Genomic DNA, 21,194 nt, shown 5'->3' with positions numbered 1-21,194 from the left:
GGATGCTGCGATTGGATGTGTAATTTTTTTATATTTACTTCTGCTGTATTATATTTAACTACTGACTAAATATTCCCATTTGGTTCTCATTATATCTATTATAGCTTCCACATATTGTTTGTCTCCCTTTATACATGTTTTTTGTTTATTTGCTCACCATGGTGATTGTAGGTCCACCCTTTAAATCAAGGCACAAAGTAATGGACACAGAAGTGTGTTAATCACACAAAACCATCAGTGTTTGCCTCTGAGTGCCCCGTGATGTCTACTGTCTCCCTTATCCTCCGTCAAGCTGCAATGAACGGTTATGCTGCATACCAGTAGCAGTAAGTTCGGGGACTTCATTTTCTATTTTTATTTATGATTCTAGAGATAACTGAGGGGAACAATAGGAGGAAACAAATGTAGTATAGTCACAATTGGTGAACACTAGCAATGGACGATCTAGGAGATCAAGGAAAAGTCATTGGGGCATCTGGTGCCAAGTGCTAGCAATGCCAATGTTGGATGATAAGTCCTAGCTTGTAGTCAGTGTTTCAACTTAATAAAAAGTTAATATTAAAGTTGACACTAACAGAATGGAGGGTGCAGTGGTCTCAGCGCAGGAGCATAGGGACAGTGAGATTAATTTTTATTATTTTCTTTTGGAGATGACAATGGGGGCAACTAATGGTGGTATCTACCTAATAGGTGGTTCTCTACTTACCTACTTGGGGCTTTTATCCAATAGGAGGTTTCCTAACTACCTAACTACTTGGGGCTCCTACCTAAAAGGGGGGATTCCCTGCCTACTTACTAGAGGCTTCTACCTAATAGGGGGGATTCTCTACCTACTGGGGTCTTCTACCTATTAGGGGGCATTCCCTACCAAACTACTGGGGGCTTTTACCTAATCGGGGGATCCCCTGCCTAACTACTGTGGGCATTTTTTAATTATAAGTGTAAAAGTCAGACCAAAATTTGGAAAGAAAAGGACCAACTCAAAATTTGACATTGTCCTAAGCAAGCAAAACAATTCCTGCCAATGTTTCATATTAGGGCATGTTCACACAGCTGATTTTTTGGGGGGTGATATTTCTCCTAATCGCATTTGCCTTGGGGCTAGTCTTGGCTCTGAAATTGCCCAGGAAGTTTAAACATACCCTGCCACCGAACCACCATTACGCTAACGCTTAAATATCAGTAAAGAAAGACTTTTTTTCAGGTATTTCCTTTATTGCTGGATCTTTAACTATCATTTCCTCTCAAGAGCTAGCGAGTGCTGTAACATTTGTCCTCCACCTTGTGTGGATGATGAAATTACTCTGCTGACCTGGCTCTAGTCTATACAACAAAGCTGATAAAAGAAAATAGGAAACGTCAGCCTCCTGTGAGTGAAAACCATGAAAATTCTTTATTTTTATTTTTTTTAGATATATAGCCATGTTGATTATAAAAACCTGATTTGAATAAGCTGCCATTTCCTGATGATAAATTCCCTCCATTAATGTCTCGTTCGTCAGACTCTGGTTGGTACGCTATTGTAATCGCCATCTGCATATGTGCGTCCACATGGCACAAATCCTTTGAATGTCAATCATTATTATCACCGTCATTTATTTATAAACATGCGGCATATTTTCCAGGCCAGGTACAGTTGGGGAGCCATTATTACCCAGACTGTAAAGATAAAGAGCTGCTCTAGTTGCATATGTGAGTGTCATCAGCGGATCAGGCTCCTCTTGCTGAAGACTGCAAACAGAGACTTGTAAAATGAAATATATGCAGAGGTAACACTTATTTTTTATTACCTGCACCACATGGAGCTCCATGAATATTCATGAATACGACCATCTTAGTTATTTGCATCTGTCTAAATATGTATGCTGGATTTGCATATTTATTGCACCCCAACTGTTGATGGCTTGTATAAATGATTAATAGTAATGATAGGAGGAGTAATTTCACTATGACCTTAGTCACAAAGACACAAGGCTGTGTGTTGTTTTCCTGGGTAGAGAGGAGCAGGGATTTCCTGGATGATTTTTTTTTTTTTACATTTTATATGTATATCTAATGTATGTATGGGAGATCTGTAATTTATGTTCTCATTTATAGGACGCTGCAAAACCAACTAGACGGCATTGTTGATTGTTTTTGAAATTCAAGTAAAAGGCATGCAAAAACATTTTTTATAAATTTATTTAAACTGTACACACAGATTCCACAGTGCTGTTATCACGTGTAGAAAGGGGATAGGTGAAGCCCTGTACTCACCTGCAGCCCCTGTCCCTGCCAATTGTGGATCCACAACCCATGAAGAAGGCCCCTTCCTAACTAAAGTGCTGGGACATCAAGGCAAAATTACAAAACAACAAAAAATACAAAAAAAGGGTAAGAGAAACAGTCAGGAATACAAAGATAAATTAACACTATAAAAAAAAGTGAAACTACAGTCCTCCAAGTAATATATTAAAATGTATTAAACAGTTTTAAAATACACAGTGTGTAGCGTTTAGCCTGAGTAGAGTCACAGTGCCTTTGCCTCTTCTTCCCTGCAACTCTACTCAGGCTAAACACTATACACTGTATATTTTAAAACTGTTTAATACATTTTAATATATCACCTTGTGGACTGGAATTTCACTTTGTTTTATAGCTATTATTTACTTTGGGGCTATTGGAGTCTTTTCTCAGTAACCTCGGTTATATATAGGATAAGTAAGTTGCACCCAATCTAAATTTGAGATTGCCCCTGTATAGCTGGCTATTTAAACCTGTAGTGTTAGCACACTGCCGGCTTATATAGGCAGCTGAGAATATGCAAACTTGTTGCAGATGTTGTCCTTGGTAAGATTTGAACCTAGGTCCCCAGTGCTGCAATGCAACAGTGCTAACCACTGAGCGACTGTGCAGAATCACCAAACCTCTTAAGTACACCTATAACTATTGGATCCTAGATTTATGGGGATAGTACATTGATCCTGGGATTTTTGGGGATTTGATTGCAACAGTTGGTATGGGGCAATTGGCATCAAACTCATAAGGTTTATTTATTTTTTTTTTTTGCCTTCCTCTGGATTAACACATTAGGGACAAAATAGGGTTATTGGTTAAACTTGATGGTTTTTAAATTATGTAACCTGGTCCCCAATTTCCACACAAAAAACACCACAAAACACAATGTACATGTTACGCCTAGCGCTCCGGGTCCCCGCTCCTCCCCGGAGCGCTCACGGCGTCTTTCTCCCTGCAGCTCCCCGGTCAGTCCCGCTGACCGGGAGCGCTGCACTGTCATGGCCGTTGGGGATGCGATTCGCACAGCGGGACGCGCCCGCTCGCGAATCGCATCCCAGGTCACTTACCCGTTCCCGTCCCCTGCTGTCATGTGCTGGCGCGCGCGGCTCCGCTCTCTAGGGCGCGCGCGCGCCAGCTCCCTGAGACTTAAAGGGCCAGTGCACCAATGATTGGTGCCTGGCCCAATTAGCTTAATTGGCTTCCACCTGGTCTCTGACTATATCTGACCTCCTCCCATGCACTCCCTTGCCGGATCTTGTTGCCCTTGTGCCTAGTGAAAGCGTTTGGTGTGTCTAAAGCCTGTGTACCAGAACTTCTGCTATCCACCCTGACTACGAACCTTGCCGCCTGCCCCCGACCTTCTGCTACGTCCGACCTTGCTTCTGTCTACTCCCTTGTACCTCGCCTTTCATCAGCAGTCAGAGAGGTGAGCCGTTGCTAGTGGATACGACCTGGTCACTACCGCCGCAGCAAGACCATCCCGCTTTGCGGCGGGCTCTGGTGAAAACCAGTAGTGACTTAGAACCGGTCCACTAGCACGGTCCACGCCAATCCCTCTCTGGCACAGAGGATCCACCTCCTGCCAGCCGGCATCGTGACAGTAGATCCGGCCATGGATCCCGCTGAGGTCCCTCTGCCTTATATCTCTGATATCACCACGGTGATCGCCCAGCAATCCCGACAGATCGCCCATCTAACCCACCAGCTGTTGGAAATGTCCACCATTGTGCACCAACTTCAGTCGCAACTTCTGCAGCAATCATCTCCTCCGCCAGCTCCTGCACCCCTTCCGCAGCGAGTGGCCACTCCTAGCCTCCGCCTGTCCTTGCCGGACAAATTTAATGGGGACTCTAAGTTTTGCCGTGGCTTTCTTTCGCAATGTTCCCTGCACATGGAGATGATGTCGGACCAGTTTCCTACTGAAAGGTCTAAGGTGGCTTTCGTAGTCAGCCTTCTGTCTGGAAAAGCCCTGTCATGGGCCACACCGCTCTGGGACCGCAATGACCCCGTCACTGCCTCTGTACACTCCTTCTTCTCGGAAATTCGAAGTGTCTTTGAGGAACCTGCCCGAGCCTCTTCTGCTGAGACTGCCCTGCTGAACCTGGTCCAGGGTAATTCTTCCGTTGGCGAGTACGCCATACAATTCCGTACTCTTGCTTCAGAACTATCCTGGAATAATGAGGCCCTCTGCGCGACCTTTAAAAAAGGCCTGTCCAGCAACATTAAAGATGTTCTGGCCGCACGAGAAACTCCTGCTAACCTGCATGAACTCATTCATCTAGCCACTCGCATTGACATGCGTTTTTCTGAGAGACATCAAGAGCTCCGCCAGGAAAAAGACTTAGATCTCTGGACACCTCTCCCACAGTCTCCACTGCAATCTGCGCCTAGGCCTCCCGCCGAGGAAGCCATGCAAGTGGATCGGTCTCGCCTGACCCTGGAAGAGAGGAATCGCCGTAAGGAAGAGAATCTTTGTCTGTACTGTGCCAGTACCGAACATTTTTTGGTGGATTGCCCTATCCGTCCTCCACGTCTGGGAAACGCACGCTCGCACCCAGCTCTCGTGGGTGTGGCGTCTCTTGATGCTAAGTCGGCTTCTCCACGTCTCACGGTGCCTGTACGGATTTCTACTTCAGCCAGCTCTTCCCTCTCAGCCGTGGCCTGCCTGGACTCTGGTGCCTCTGGGAATTTTATTCGGGAGTCCTTGGTGAATAAATTCCGCATTCCGGTGACCCGTCTTGTCAAGCCACTCCACATTTCCGCGGTCAACGGAGCCAGGTTGGATTGCACCGTACGTTACCGCACGGAGCCCCTCCTAATGTGCATCGGACCTCATCACGAGAAAATTGAATTTTTGGTCCTTCCCAATTGCACTTCCGAAATTCTCCTTGGACTACCCTGGCTTCTACACCATTCCCCAACCCTGGACTGGTCCACTGGGGAGATCAAGAGTTGGGGTCCCTCTTGTTCCAAGGACTGCCTTAAACCGGTTTCCAGTACTCCCTGCCGTGACCCTGTGGTTCCTCCTGTATCCGGTCCCCCTAAGGTCGTTAGGGACTCTGCCTGCCACAGAAAATGCCTCTCCCCCCCTCCCAGTCCCTTCAGGCAAGCCTCTGTGTCCCCTCATGGCTCCCGTCCTTGTGTCTCCCTGCCCCGTGCCAAGCTTCACCCTCTGCCCTCCCTCCCCATTCCTACTCCTGCTGTACTGCCTGCCATTGAGGAAACCATCCATTCCTTCCCGGTGTCCTCATCCCAGGGGAGGCAGTCACCGGACAAAAAAAAGGGGAGACCTAAGGGGGGGGGGTACTGTTACGCCTAGCGCTCCGGGTCCCCGCTCCTCCCCGGAGCGCTCACGGCGTCTTTCTCCCTGCAGCTCCCCGGTCAGTCCCGCTGACCGGGAGCGCTGCACTGTCATGGCCGTTGGGGATGCGATTCGCACAGCGGGACGCGCCCGCTCGCGAATCGCATCCCAGGTCACTTACCCGTTCCCGTCCCCTGCTGTCATGTGCTGGCGCGTGCGGCTCCGCTCTCTAGGGCGCGCGCGCGCCAGCTCCCTGAGACTTAAAGGGCCAGTGCACCAATGATTGGTGCCTGGCCCAATTAGCTTAATTGGCTTCCACCTGGTCTCTGACTATATCTGACCTCCTCCCATGCACTCCCTTGCCGGATCTTGTTGCCCTTGTGCCTAGTGAAAGCGTTTGGTGTGTCTAAAGCCTGTGTACCAGAACTTCTGCTATCCACCCTGACTACGAACCTTGCCGCCTGCCCCCGTCCTTCTGCTACGTCCGACCTTGCTTCTGTCTACTCCCTTGTACCTCGCCTTTCATCAGCAGTCAGAGAGGTGAGCCGTTGCTAGTGGATACGACCTGGTCACTACCGCCGCAGCAAGACCATCCCGCTTTGCGGCGGGCTCTGGTGAAAACCAGTAGTGACTTAGAACCGGTCCACTAGCACGGTCCACGCCAATCCCTCTCTGGCACAGAGGATCCACCTCCTGCCAGCCGGCATCGTGACAGTACATTTCCTAATGAACATCAAATGGAGACCAAGCAATCCATCCAATTCCAGAACAGTGTGTTAGGGAGAGGGAAGCATGAACGCACTAGGGCTAGATGTCCCCCCATATATGTTCTACATGTTTCTTTTAGGCATCCAATATTGAAATTGTGGCTATTATTTAATTTGCTTTATATATAGTCAACTGGTTGAAAAAGTAGTTCATTTACTAGGGTCAATTAGATCTGCAAAGGTTCATATCACACCAGAAAATATAAAAGCTAGGTCTATCTATATATCTATCTATCTTCTACTTATCTATCTATATATCTATCCATCTATCTATGCTTTACTTTAGTTCTTTATTTGTCCAAAATCTGGTCAATCGATCCCCTTTTTCATCCCGTGCACATCCATTATCCATATTGAATGAGTTTAGTTGTTGTTTTGTCTGCAGTATTCTTTTGTTCTCACTTTTGTTATTTTGGTTCCACAAGAACAATACAGGATAGTAGAGAGGGGGATATCTTCCTGCGGACTTCACAGAGCGCTGTCTGTAGAAGAGAAGTGACCTCGCTGACCACTACACATTGTGCGTCTACTCTCCACTGCATTCAGATGACGCTGTTTCTGTGAAGGGCACTCGTACTTACATAAAAGGAAGACGTAAGGGGGGAACTGCAGAGCTGAACCTTTATTGAATTGTAAGCGGCTTGAATACTCGTCCTATAGTTATAGTTATATTGACCTGAAGAAAGGCAATCACATCCCCGGTAAAACATTTGGCAATTATGTCTATGTCTGGAAAGGGGAAAATAAATTGCATATTGACTTTCGTAATAGCAATTAAGATTCCTCCCCGGATCCCTTACTCTGCATCCATTCCACCAATGTATGTTAATGTTATATGCTTCCCATATGGTTATTGCTATTATCTCTTACTTCCAGAAGAGGTTAGTGCCTGCAGGATGAAGCACTGAAGTAATCAACCGTAACACTATGTCAAAACATGCAAGATGCAAAGGGTTCAGAGATGGCTCATAATATCAGCACATATAGTATTCCTTCCGATTCCTTCCAATTGCCTGTTGTGCAATTTAGGATCTAGCCTGGTAACCAATAAAGGACCTGTCCAGTTTAGAGAACCCATTTTTAGATACATTATAGATGTATAGGTGCATCCTCTGGTCATGGGTCAGAGTGGAAATCAATTATAAAACCATCTCTTTCTTAGAAGGACCTGTGTGCAATGCTTAATTTGTCCTGTGGTGGCGCAGCAGGGAAATTGAACACTTACTGTCAGATTGCCCCAAAGATAACAGCTGATCCCTGGGGGTTCCAGCAAAGAAGACACTTTGTGATCAGCCTATTGGTGAGGGACCTTTTTGAGAAGAAGACATTACCCAAAGTGGAGAACCCTCTTTAACCCCTACAGGATGCAGGAAGCTGAGCGCTTCATACCCAGTTGACGGGCTGCCATCAGCTTTGGGAACCCATGGCTAATGCCGGACATCCTCGATCAAGCTGATGTTTGAAATTAACCACGTAGATGATGCAATCAAAGTTGATTACAGCTTTAAAACAATAAAAAACACTCAACGGTAGCTCAGAGAAGCTGATCGGACCCGCAGCAGCGAAATTGCGGGGTCCCGTTCAGCTTAGGAGAGAGACAAAGCTACCCTGCTTCTGTTCGTACAGCCGGTGCTAAAATTGTGCACACAGTCTCAACAGCCTATACAAGTGGAGTACCAATAACACTGATCAATGCTATGCTATGGTTCAGTGTGCGCTATCAAAAGATCACATGTAATAGTCCTCAATAGGGACTAAAAAAATTGTGTAAAAAATATGAAAAATACTAAAAAATTATAAATAATAAAAAATATTATAAATAATAAAAATGTTAATAATAAATATGAATAAGCACCTTCACTAATACAAGTTTAAATCATCCCTCTTTTTAACAAAAATCATTTTGCATTGTTGCATGCAGAAATGTCTGCACTATTAAAATATAAAGTTAGTGAAATGGAATGGAGAACGGTGTAAATGTAAAAGAAATACAAAGTTCAGAATTGCTGATTTTTGGTGATTTCATAAACCAGAAAAAAAATTAAATAATAAAGTCTAGGTAGGGGGCTCTCATTTAACTTCAGTCATAGACTATCAGGAATTCTGAACAAACTATATTATGGTTAGCTGTTATATAAGTATAAAATCTAGTTTACTTTACCTGCTTCACTAGTCCTGATGACTCGGGATGGTATGCTGGGATCTCCAGTTCCAATGTTGTTAGTTGCTACTACTCGAAACTCGTATTCCACCCAGGGATTCAGGTCGACTGCCATGGCTGATTCCATGTCTCCACTTATAACGTCTGGAACTGTTAAATAGAGGACATCACAAAATTGTAAGTAAAACAATTAAAAATAAGTGCAAAAAATAGGATTGCCTGTCCCAAAGAGAAAACGTAACTGTGGCGCCACCTTTCCACCAGAAAGTACGCTCATAGCAAAGCAAAAAATATATATAAAATAGTTATATACAGTAGGTAGTAAAGTTGAGAAAAATCGGTCTAGTTTAATTTATTTTCCCATATTGATCTAAGTATATACTGTTCAATCTTTGAGATAAAAAAGATGGGGCAATGGCCACCAAGATGTGACCTCCTAGAGCAGTGTTATCCCAACCAGTGTGCCTCCAGCTGATGCAAAACTATGACACCCAGCATACGCGGATCGAGGCACCCTGGATAAGAAACACTGTCCTTGTGCAACACAGTAGTCTTCATAAATGGGTGCATAGGCAGCATTACACACATAAAACACGTAATTCAAATAGCAGCTCTGACCTGATTGACCAGGAGGTACCATGTGGTCCTGCCCATAGCTCTTAGCTACTTCACCATAGTTCCAGTCCAAGTCTAAAAGCCCTAATATCCCTGTATAACACTGTTAGGTCACCTAGGAGTGAATCTATGGAATTCTGAGCTCTTGTTAAGGCAAAAAAAGTTACGGTAACATACATGGCTATAGGTAAACAGATAGTACCGTTGGTAACTAACAAGTTAAATAAAAACATACAACTCAAGTGGATTTTTTTTTAAATGAATGTCCAAAAACAATCCCTTTTTGGAGGCAGATGCCTGTCGGTGCTTATATGCACAAAGAAGAATCGGAAGAAGCAATGGCTTTTTCCAAGTGTTCCAAAAATGATCCCTTTTTGGGAGTAGCAACAGGTTTTGTGCCCGGAAAGTGAAGGAGCAATGGCTTTTTCCAAGCTGTGAAAAATTATTCCTATTTTGGGGCATAGCAACCGGATTTTCATTATAGCAAGTGTACAAAAGTGACCCAAAACCCTCTTCACACGGCTTCCTCACAAGTGTAAAACAAAAAAACGTTTGCGATTAACTTCAAATGAAAGCAGATTTGATGCTGACATAACAGATGCAGTACGCTGTCTGCTGCTTTACTACAATTATCATACCGTATATATATATATATATATATATATATATATATATATATATATATATGCTCCCATTCCTGTCTGTGTTGTTCACTGCTCATTGTCCCTCACAGAAGTCTTCACCTAACACCTGCTGTCTCTAAAATGGTTGCTATGTGCATAGGCTTTTATAGTGGATCTGACATCACCCCTATACTACCTCCTGATTGGCTGGGAGAGCTGCTTGAAAGGCATAATGGAATTCACTTAGGCCATGTGATCCTTTATTTTTCTCATTTCTTCTATATGGACGGTGTTATTTTAGCAGGTTCTACTGAACCAAACTGTCTTAAGTTCAAGTTTTAGCCAAACTGAACTTTTAGCAAAGTTCTGACTGAACTCAGGTTCTAAGGGTCCGGTTTGCTCATCTTTAGGCTATACCCAACCCTGGCTTTAGGGAGGCAGCAGTTGTTTATGCTGTTTGTGCCCATACGCTCTTTTTTTCCCTATAGGAGTAGATCAGTGCTATATATGAAGCTCTGTAAACTGTTTGTATTGGTTCCCAGAATATTCAAGTTATGTCACCGCAGGCCACCCAGTTGTTGTAAAATGCTTTGGAGATGTAAGCATGGACATAATTGTACAGTCTATTTTGCACTTTTCCTATTTTTAAATTAACAAAGTAAGAACTTCTTTGCAGACAGTACTCTTCCTCTACTGCAGGGGGAAGCATTGTGGCAGAATTGCAGTCTATACCTGCATTCTCCCCACCTCCATATTCTGGAAGGAGAAGGCCATTTCCGTTCCCATATAGCAACACCCATGGCTATTGAAAAATATTGTTGGGTCCAAGATTTTGCATCATCAAAGGTTCAGATCTTAAAGATTTAAAGGAGTTGTCTAGTTTAAAAAAAAAACTTATTTAAATACACTTCTAGGGAATTCTGAATTAAAATAAGGCAGTAGTCTCCAAACTGTGGACCTCCAGATGTCGCAAAACTACAACTCCCAGCATGCCCAGACAGCCAACGGCTGTCTGGGCATGATGGGAGTCGTAGTTTTGCAACATCTGGAGGTCCACAGTTTGGAGACCACAGAGGCAGGGATCATGGGTCTGGTTCATGATTCTCAGCAACTCTTGGAGGACCTCACATGTGTAATTCTTCATTTTCCCTGTGATGGCGCTGCAGGGCAACAAAGCAAGTTTCTCCTGCAGATCACAGCTGATTTTACTGGGATCCCAGGAAAGTGACAATTTTGGGACCAGCTTATTTTTTTAGGAGACCCTTCTAACAAATCGGAGTTTCCAAGACAAGACAACTCTGTACTTTCCAAAAGTTAGACTTAAAAAAAAAAAAAGTATTACAAATAAATTCACGAAAATATTCCCAACCTTTAAAATATGCCTTTAATATTGGAAGCCATAAACAGCTGAGCGCAGCTTAGCATGGGCAAGTAGCGCGGTGCTTTTAATATATTTTGTTTTATACAAAATGTTATTACATTTCAGACAGATAATATTAGTTTTGGCAATAAAAGTGAGAAAGCGGCGCAGTCATTTTCCTATTCTGTTATTTATAAAAGAAGCCTTTCGGGTTGTGTGAACCTGACGTTATTCCTTTTCTTTAAGAGCTTGATGGCTGGAGGCATTTGGGCTTGTGATCCAATTTTGAAAGTGTTGATACATTGGCAATTTACTGCTTCAGGTAGCCATAAAAGTATGCTCGGGATCGGGAACTTTACCCTTCGCTGTAAACATTGTGCAAGCAGCGCGGCAACCAATATTTCACAGCTTCGGAAAATAACCTGCACCTGTGATTTTCTTACCTACACGAAAATACAACGCGTGTTAAATCGTGAAGCCAAAGTCTCATCTCCAACCTCAGCCACCTCCACTAGAAGATCCAATATGTATAGGTATTTGTACATGTAGGAAATAGAACTCACTGTAAATAATATGTTGAATAATCATAATATAGTACAGCTATTCAATTCTGTATAATTTTCATATTTCCATTTAGTCATATTTTGGGAAGAAAAGTGACCATTGATAGCTGAATAGAGGAGAGGAAGAATTTCCTGGTAGTAGAAATGGCACCATTATTAATGGCTATAATAAAGCTTATTACGCTCAACCTTAGAGGAGTACTCCAGGGAACTAAACCCATAGCCCCTCCTTTCTCTCTTACCAACCTATTAAATTGTCTATATATTATTTTTTAGCTATATAGAGCAGTCTCCCCTCTTTCAGTTGTCACTTACATGCAGGTAGTTTCTGTCCAAGTCCCTCTCTGAAAGAAGCCCCCACCCCCCTGAAAGACACAGACCACTGGTTTCTGCCCTGCACCTTTAGTGCTGGGAGAAGAGAAGTGTGTGTGTGTGTGTGTGGCCTCAGCCAATCACACACTGAATCTCTCTGCTCACAGAATAGGAGGGTGGGGTCTGCTCTCAGAGAGGTAGTTGGACGACAGTGAGAGTAGAGCTGCAATGACTGCCGGGATTTGTAGTGATTATGCTAACGGGGAGGAAAGGATGCTTAAGAATATCAAGCTGCCAGAAAAGACAACAGAGGCCACAGGAGTCAAGCATATCAAGCAGGATCATTTACAGGGAAGATATCCTGTAGTGTGGTGGCTTTTGAGCTGTTTCTTTTACATATACTTCCTTTGAGTACCCCTTTAATCCCCAACTGGGGAATTCCAACCATTGACATGTAGGCGACATCATATATGTTTGATATTCATTCAGAGGATATGTGGGACAACCAATGGTGGTCATCAGATTTTATGGAATTTGCAGAAGCAGCCAAGTCAATACATACAGTATATGTAACAGTGGCGTTCAGCTCATGCTTGCATACTGTCATTCCCGGCGCTTATAAAGCCGGATTCCTGTCTATGCCTGGTTATCACTTCTTGGTCATCACCACCATATTGCTCTCTTTTCTGTTGTTGCTACTTATTTGGTCCGTAGGGTAAATCTATGCGCCCCCTTGTTACTAAAGGGTTCGGTGCGCATGCTCCTAATCTGTATTCCACCAATTCTTGCTCAGCACTACTTAGTTGAGGGTACATCAAACATTTATCTGTTTAATATTGTGGTTTTCCTCTAGTGAAGTTTTTCTGTGAAACTGATCTGAAATCTTGTGCTTGACCCCTGACCACTGCCAGACATCTGAATGTTACCTCTGCATGACTCTTCTTTGCTTCACCCAGACCATTGACCCAGAGGATGGTGCTTTGCACTTGTGGTGATGGTATGATGAGGGCAGATGGAATTACCCAAGGGGCAGATGGCATTAACCCTTTGTATTTGTGACACCAGGGCGTGGTTTACCCTCTATTCCACCCGAAGGAATACTGCTGGAACCTGGGCTAGGTATGGGGGCAAATAATGACTCTGACACCAAGTTACAGAACAACAGCAGCTTTACTGAGTCAGACAGGTATAACTGTCTATGCAGCTTGGCTAGGCCCACGGAGGTGATCAGTGACTTCAAAGACCTAAGGGCTTGCTGGGACTTATAGCGGACTTGGAAAATTTGGATGCAGGCCACGCTGACTTGAGACAGGATGACTTGGACTGACTTGACTATGACAGACTATGACTGACTTCACCCCTTCTGTAGCTTACCGGGCTTTGACTTGACCTGTTAGGTAATGGACTTTAGGCCTCCTCTGGACTCCAGACACACACCTAGGACTTGACCTCACTGCAACTCAGCATACAAGAGCAAGAGCAGAGTCTCTACCCAGGGCTTATATGGGGGAGACTCTGAGGTGTCCCTTAGGTCACCCTCAGGTCACATGGTCACTGATACCTCACTGGGTTACAATCACATGACGACAGGTTAATCACGTCAACTATTCTTAAAGGCATAACGCCTTTTATATTTTATTTATTTTTTACTTTTATTTTATATACAATACACAGCATAAAGATAACTGTACAAAGGGAATAGGTGCAAGGGGGCCCAGGGGACACTGTAGGGAGGCTGCTTGACAGGGCCGCAAGGGTACAGGGGTGCAACTCCTGTACTGGGCCACCACACACTGCTCACCAAACCGGGCATACGTTGGTAGCTGGCTTGTTCTGTCTTCAGCGTGGTCTTCTGCGACAGGATCCTTGACATGCCAACTACTTGTTGCGTTGGGTCAGAGAGATCATAAGGATAAGGCAGGATAAGTGTGCGCTCAGTACGTGTCATGTGACTCATAATGTAAGTCTATGGAGCTATTCTGGTCTCATTGACACAGAGTGGAAAGAGAAGCACATGGTCACATGCTACTCTACCCACTTATTCTCAAGGTGGGGTCTGAACACTCAAACCTCAACTGATAAAAACCTTGGACACGTCTTAATTTTTTTTTCTGTTGACAGTTACTGTAAGGAACTGAAGGGTTAACTTGCACTGAGAGCTTATGTTTGGTCTTGTTGCTTTGGTTATGCCTGTCTGGACTGGTCAGTTGACCTTGATTGGAGCACCTGCTCTGGCTCCATATAACCTGGTAGTCTACTCCTAGTCAGTGCCTGCTAAAGAGCTCAGTTTGTACTCTAGATAGCCTTCTACTGAATCTGTTATATCTGGCATTTTGACCCTTTGCCTCCGCTCTCTGACTATTCTCTCTGGTATTAGTGATTTTGTACTCTGAGAACTCCTGGCTTGACGCGGATAGTGGACTTTGACTTGTTGTGTGAGTGTGTTAGTCTGTCTGTTTCCTACTGCTCATTGACCTGAGTCTGTATTATTGTATTTCTGTATTATTGTATTTCATTGTTTTGACTTTTTGACTGTCCCTCACTAATTTAGGAAGGGACTGTCTCCGTGGTTGTGGACCTGTTAATTAGGACAGGTACGCAAGTAGGCATGGATAGGGGGAGTGGGTGAGAATAGTGTGCACTCCTTCCCTGAGCAGTCCTGACAGGTACGCTTTTACTTCTTGGGTTCAATCATGTCATGAGGGGTTGGGATTAGGTGGCCAGGATCAGAGTTATCTCTAATTCCAGCCAATGATAGAGGGTGTCAGCTGTAGATAACAGCCGGCATCCTCCATGTATGGCCTGCATTCAGCTCCTGAGCCTGCCCCATACTACCTTTTATGACAATCGGCATACATGTATATCATATGTCAAGAAGGGACTGAACTCTATGTCAATACAGGAGGTTTGTAGCTCTGTATGAGAAAAAACAAAGCTCCAACTTTTATAAATACATTTTAAGAAGATAATTGGCCCAGAATTTGAGCCCTAATTGACTTTATGTTAAAGAACATTCACCTTGAGGTTCCGTCTTGAGAAAACCTTATATCTTTTCTTTCATAAACATTTCTGTTGTAGCAAAGTGAACCCTTAAACCTTAACCCAACGCTCATTAACCCCTTCCTCAAAGCATTTTTTTTTTACAACCTCCATGTAATATTTCCGAGTGAACCTTCTATTTTCCCCCAACAAATTGGAATCCTGTACAGAATGCAGAAATTCATTCCAGGCTCCTTTTCCCAGATCACATTTCAAGTTGCCTATAAATATGACTTGACCTACATTTACATTGAATGTCCACAGACGGATCAAGGTTTTTCTTGGCCCTCATTTGAAATGATGAAAGCAGAAAATCCTTGAAGGTTGGAGATAGATGTCATTGTTATACATGCAGCATCCTATTAAATGTACCGGCTCCCATATAATAAAGTGTGACTGCAAATTAGACACGGACTGTGCCGTTTTGGCTGGCGTAGTACAGCCGCGGATTAGGTATGCAGTCCGGTTTTGCCTATCGTATGGTCTAGAAGCTTTATTCTAATGATGTATGTCTGTCAGTTCTCTTTGTAAAAAAAAAAAAAAAAACATAGACAGGCCAGCTACATTTCTCTATATCCTTACAGGGGATTCTTGTTAACCATGTGCTATTGTATACTATCAAAAGACAGGGAAGAATTGTAGCTGGAGATACTGTATGGAGGTTATACATTTAATATCCTTCTAGGCGCTTGTAGTAAGGCTTGCTCGAGCAATTCATTCTCATTAAGTTAGGCAAAACAAGACAATCCAAGATGAATGGAAGAAAAAAAAATTGCTTTCACTTGTGGCCTACTTCTATAGCACGGGGTGAATGGGAGCCATGATGAAAAATTGATTTACAAAATAAATACTAATAAAAAAAAAATTGTGAGGGCGTGTGATCATAAACACATGGGCAATTGTGTCAGTACGGGTTAAAAATAACATGGCCGTGGTTGGCTTTTTGCTTGTACAGAGCATTTTAATTCATTCATTTTTATGTTCCACTCTTCCCCCCCTCCAGAATGTTTGTGGTTTTCATAATGTACTTTATTGAATGTGTTGTTATTGTGGTGAGATGGTGTTTTATGCATAAATAAATTTTAACATCAACGCAGTTGTGTGTTTTTATCTAAAGGGGGCAGTATGTAGGCATAGGTGGTGCAATTGATTTGTTAGGCCAATGAGTAAGTGGTCATAGAGAGTTGATAACTAACTTTTTTTTCTCATGGATTTTCTGATGGAATCCACATGAAAGAAAAATCCAGGTGCCTCTGCATAAAATCGGAGGTACAGCATCGGTCCATATGGGGTCTGATCTGTTCCAGTGCATGAGGCCTAAGGTTGCATTATGAACTCCTTAAACCCCTTGCCACTCTGTGTTGAAAAAAGTCTAGCATGTTTCCATGCCATTGCAGTGGGTGTTAACATTAACATATACCCGACAGAGATAACTCTGATTCAGACCATTAAACCCTTTAAATGCTGTGGTCAGAATTGACCACATAGCCTATGGGCCTAAACAGAAGAAGGTACTTAATATGAAGGAAACATTCAGGTGCCTTAAGTGTCTAATTTGAAAGAAACAGATCAGCACCTTCATGCAAAATTGGAGGTACAGTTTAGACCAATAAAATGTTATGGGCTCTGTATCACTGATCCATCCCAGTGCATGTGGCCTTTAGCCCCTACCGACACTGTTCCATAATCAAATGGCCCTCTACCCTCCCTGAAAGTGGGTAGAAAGATTATTCATCCAATGCCCAATATCATTGATCATGTATGGCCAACTTTAAAACCCAATTTGGACTAAAAGGTGTATGGCTGTGTCTGTGGAATGATTGTTCATCAGACAATTGGTTGTTCAGCCATCACCCATATTTCATCTAATGGGTATGGACAACTTTGCAGTTTCTGCAGGGATCCACCAGACACTCTGTCCTTCACAGTTGGTTTCCATCTGTGGCAGTCCTGACCTACTTAGTTTCTCCCACCCATAGCCCCTTAGTAGCATCTTCTCTGACCAACTTGCACTTGGTCACGGGCCTATATCATGATCCCCTACATTAGCTTTGTCACTGGCAAGTACTTTTTCTTTCTCAGCACTCCAACAGCAAATTGGTGGGAATCATGCCCATTATATCAGCTTCACATCTCTTCCCTGTCCATGATGGGGAAAAAATGTGGGAATTCAAGTTTCCCACTTAAGGGCTGGTCCTGCAGGACTCGTAACAATGAGAAAAGTGTTCCTGCTGTAAAAAAAAAGTGCCTACTCTGTTCCCAATGCATTCCTGCAGGACTTGAGCCCTGGTGGGGCCTCCATGTATGACCAACCCTAAGTCTATCAACATGACACACAAGGGCAAAACCTTCCACCACCGTATTGTGCCTAAAAAACAAAAATCATTGCAAAAGAATAAACATTTAAACACTATAGTGCTCTATGTAGTAACAAAACATATACTGATTAAATCAGAGCTAATCTATCAGGGGTTAAAATGTTTTCCTTTGGCTTCCCTGTTGAACATGCAGATCATACTGTTTCAGAGAAAACAGTAGAAATGCCCCATGGCCCCCTAATATATTTTAGTGAATAAATAAGATTGCTAAATCATGTTAATCTTATTAATAAATCACATATTCTACCAATAAACCCGATAAATCCCTAATCTTCACGTGCAGAAAGCAAGCAGATCTGGAGAGATTATATGCATTACCCAGATCGGACCCGGCTTGGAGCACATATGTCTTCTTATAGTCAGCATTTGGAGTTTATATCAGGGATCAGATTAATATAAAATCTGAGAGTTTAATCTTTGGGCCTTATTATCCTATGTAACCTTGTTCTGGTTTGGAACAAGGTTTTTGACCAATAAACAATTCACATGAGTCTACATCCCACACCTGCACAGGCTTTAGATTGATGCTGCTGTTGTTGTCAGTGGGACCCAGGGGCATTCTACGGTCTATGACATGCTATTCTGCCTAATCCCTATGGGAGAAATTAGTTCATGCTAATAGACAATCCTAGTGTTTCTCCCTCGAAGCAGCACCGGAGGAGTCTACCAGTCATTCTTCATCCAGCCTTCCACTGAATGGGAAGTTCAGTCTTTGCTTATGGTTAAAATGTGACTGACGTCCGATATGTTCCACCAAGAAAAGATCAAAAATCAAGAATCCTGGCTCACACTTGTTTATAAGAAGAAGAAAAAGCTCTAAAATGCATGGACCAACTGCACTTAACCCCTTACAGACATCTGTATATTACATCATGATGTTTGGAAGGATATGCAGACCCGAGCCTGCTCCATACATTGCAGGTGCTGACTGGGTGATACAGCTGACACCGGCTGGCAGTGGGGATAACTCAGATCATGGCTCTAAAACCCCCTAGATGCTGCAGTCAATAGAGATCACAACATTTAAACTGTTAGAAAGAAGGCTGTAATCCTCTCTGCCCCCCCCCCCCCCCCAGTATGGGTGCTGGGAGCCGAGCAGCAAAGATGGCAGCTGGGCCTATTGAAGGCCACCTCAGTACGACTTTGGCAAGGTGTAAATGAAGCAGTGAGAGCAGTAAACAAGCAGTCTTTTACCCATGTCTCCTTGGAAGAATGAAAATTTTTGTAAATATGTTTAAAAACAAGTATGAAAATGTAAAATTTCCGGCCATTTACCATATATATATATATATATATATATATATATATATATATATATATATATTTTTTTTTTTTTATTTTTTTTTTTTATTTATTTATTTATTTAAATTGGTGTTATTAAGTTTCCAGGTGTCTGAACTATTACTATATCATGTTTTCTATACTGTATGGTGAACACTGAGAAACAAAAAAATGGCCCCCCATAAACCTGGGTTAAAAATGGATCAAAAAAATGTCACATCTATCCCAAAATGTTATCAATGAAAACTAATAGTCCACCTAACAAAAATCGATTCCTCAAATGGGTCCATAGATGGAAAATTAAAAAAAAAATTAAAAAAATTGGGGTTTAGAATTTGGTAATGCAAAGTAATTTTTTAAGACTATTATTATTATTTTTTTTAAAGTCATAAGACATATAAAAAATTAATGGTCAGGGGTGGGCCACACAGAGGTGCCAGGAAGAAATCAGCAACGAGGAAGAGGTCCAGTAAGAAAATGAGCATGTTTCATCACAAAGTGTACCAGTTTTTTTTATGGTACACCAATCTGTTGGAAAAGCCGTGCAGAAAGGATTTTGTGTTAGTTGCACACTTTCTAGGATGCCGATCATGTAGATAGGCCCCAAAATTGTATAGATAGAAGAAAGCAGCACTCCAAAAATTACAATGTGAATGGGTGCCTACTGCTGTTGATCCAGGTTAGAGATCCAGTAGTATATCCAAAGAAGAAGCGGTGGCACTCCAATTGTGAAAAAAGGTGCTCCTTCTTCCCTCCCAAGCAGTGATACATTTTGGCAACCTCACACTGCCATTATCAAGATGTTGCCGAAAAGTAGCACTGCTTGAGAGTGATTAAAGAGCACCTTTATAGACATTTGGAGTGCCACCGCTTCTTCTTTGGATATGCCCCAAAATTTTATATTTTTTGATGGCTTGTAAAAAGCCTCTGCTTCTTTAATTTACAGGTGCAAAACCTGTTGCTTCTCCAAAAAAAGGGAAAACGTTGGACTGCTTGGAAACAGCCATTACTTTTTCCAATACTTCCAAGTGTGTATAAACACCTGCAGGCATTTGTCGCCAAAAAAAATATAAAAAAATTTTGGACCTTCTTTATTTCAAAAAGCAGAAAAAGATTCACTAGAGTACAGTGTGTTTTTAACCCCTTAAGGACCCATTTTCACCTTAAGGACCTTTTTTGCAAATCTGACATCTGTCACTTTATATATTAATAACTCTGGGATGCTTTTACCTTTCATTCTGATTCTGAGATTGTTTTTTCATGCCATATTCTACTTTAACAAAGTGGTACATTTTTGTCGTTACATGCATCTTTTCTTTGTGAAAAATCCCTAAATTTCATGAAAATTTAGAAAATTTAGCATTTTTCAAACTTTGAAACTCTCTGCTTGCAAGGAAAATGGACATTCCAAATAAATTATATATTGATTCACATATACAATCATGACATCATAAAGTTGACATGTTTTTACTTTTTGAAGACATTAGAGGGCTTTAAAATATAGCAGCAATTTTCTAAATTTTCACAAAAAATTGAAAATCTGAATTTTTCAGGGACCAGTTAAGTTTGAAGTGGATTTGAGGGGCCTTTCTGTGAGAAATACCTCACAAATGACCCCATTATAGAAACTGCCCCCCTCAAAGTATTCAAAATGACATTCAGAAAATGTGATAACCCTTTAGGTTTAGGAACAGCAGCAAAGGGGAGGAGAAAAATCAAAATCTCCATTTTTTACACTAACATGTTCATGTAGCCCAATTTTTATAATTTTTACAAGGGTTATAAGAAGAAAAAGCCCCACAAAATGTGTATCCCAATTTCTCTCGAATAAGGAAATACCTTAAAGTGCTCTGTGGAATTGCAACATGGCTCAAGAGGGAAAGAGCAACTGTTGGATTTTGGAGAGCAAATTTTGTTTTGATGGTTTTTGGGGGGCATGTTTTTTTTTTATTAATAAAATACCCCATATGTGGACATTAGACATGTGCAGAACCAAAAAATAATTTTTTCTCGTTTTGTTCGTTTTAGTTTTTAAACATTTTTCGGTTCTGTGAATATTCGGAATGCTGTGCATTCGTCATATTCGGTTTTCGGATGCATCCGCAAAATTCGTTTTTGGATGCATTAGTTTAAGAAACGGATGCATTCGATAAAAACAACGAATGCATTCGTTAATTCTGATTTTTGGTTCTGCACATGTCTAGTGATCCCTCAACATACGATGATAATTCGTATGTTGAGGGATTCGTGCAATGTAAAAAAGTAAAGGCCTACTCACCTGTTCCCGCTGCTCCCGATGGTGTCTCCGAGGCTCCGCTGGGCTCTCCTAGTCCTCTTCGGTACTCCGCTGTGCTCTGCTGGGCTCTCCTGGTCTTCTCCGGTCCTCCACTGTCTGCCGCAAGGCCTTACTGGGCCTCCGTAGGTATGTTATCACGTCGCTGCCGCACGCCGTTCCTATTGGATGACGGGACGGCGTGCACGACGGCGTCATAACGACATCAGAGGAAGACCTGTATG

General features: G+C 42.6%; 1 protein-coding gene across 4 annotated transcripts in view; it reads right to left on the bottom strand.

The window, feature by feature from the left end:
- CNTN5 (contactin 5) overlaps window positions 1-21,194 on the bottom strand; it is a 1,441,523-nt gene that overhangs the window by 120,544 nt on the left and 1,299,785 nt on the right. For all 4 annotated transcript variants that reach the window (XM_056561527.1, XM_056561528.1, XM_056561529.1 and 1 more), the window contains one exon: window positions 8,507-8,656. In XM_056561527.1, the coding sequence (XP_056417502.1) occupies window positions 8,507-8,656 (150 nt within the window). The remainder of the gene's footprint in view (window positions 1-8,506; window positions 8,657-21,194) is intronic.

Source organism: Hyla sarda, chromosome 2 (assembly GCF_029499605.1).
Source record: "Hyla sarda isolate aHylSar1 chromosome 2, aHylSar1.hap1, whole genome shotgun sequence".
NCBI lineage: Eukaryota > Metazoa > Chordata > Amphibia > Anura > Hylidae > Hyla > Hyla sarda.
This window is presented reverse-complemented; position numbering and strand designations above follow the sequence as displayed.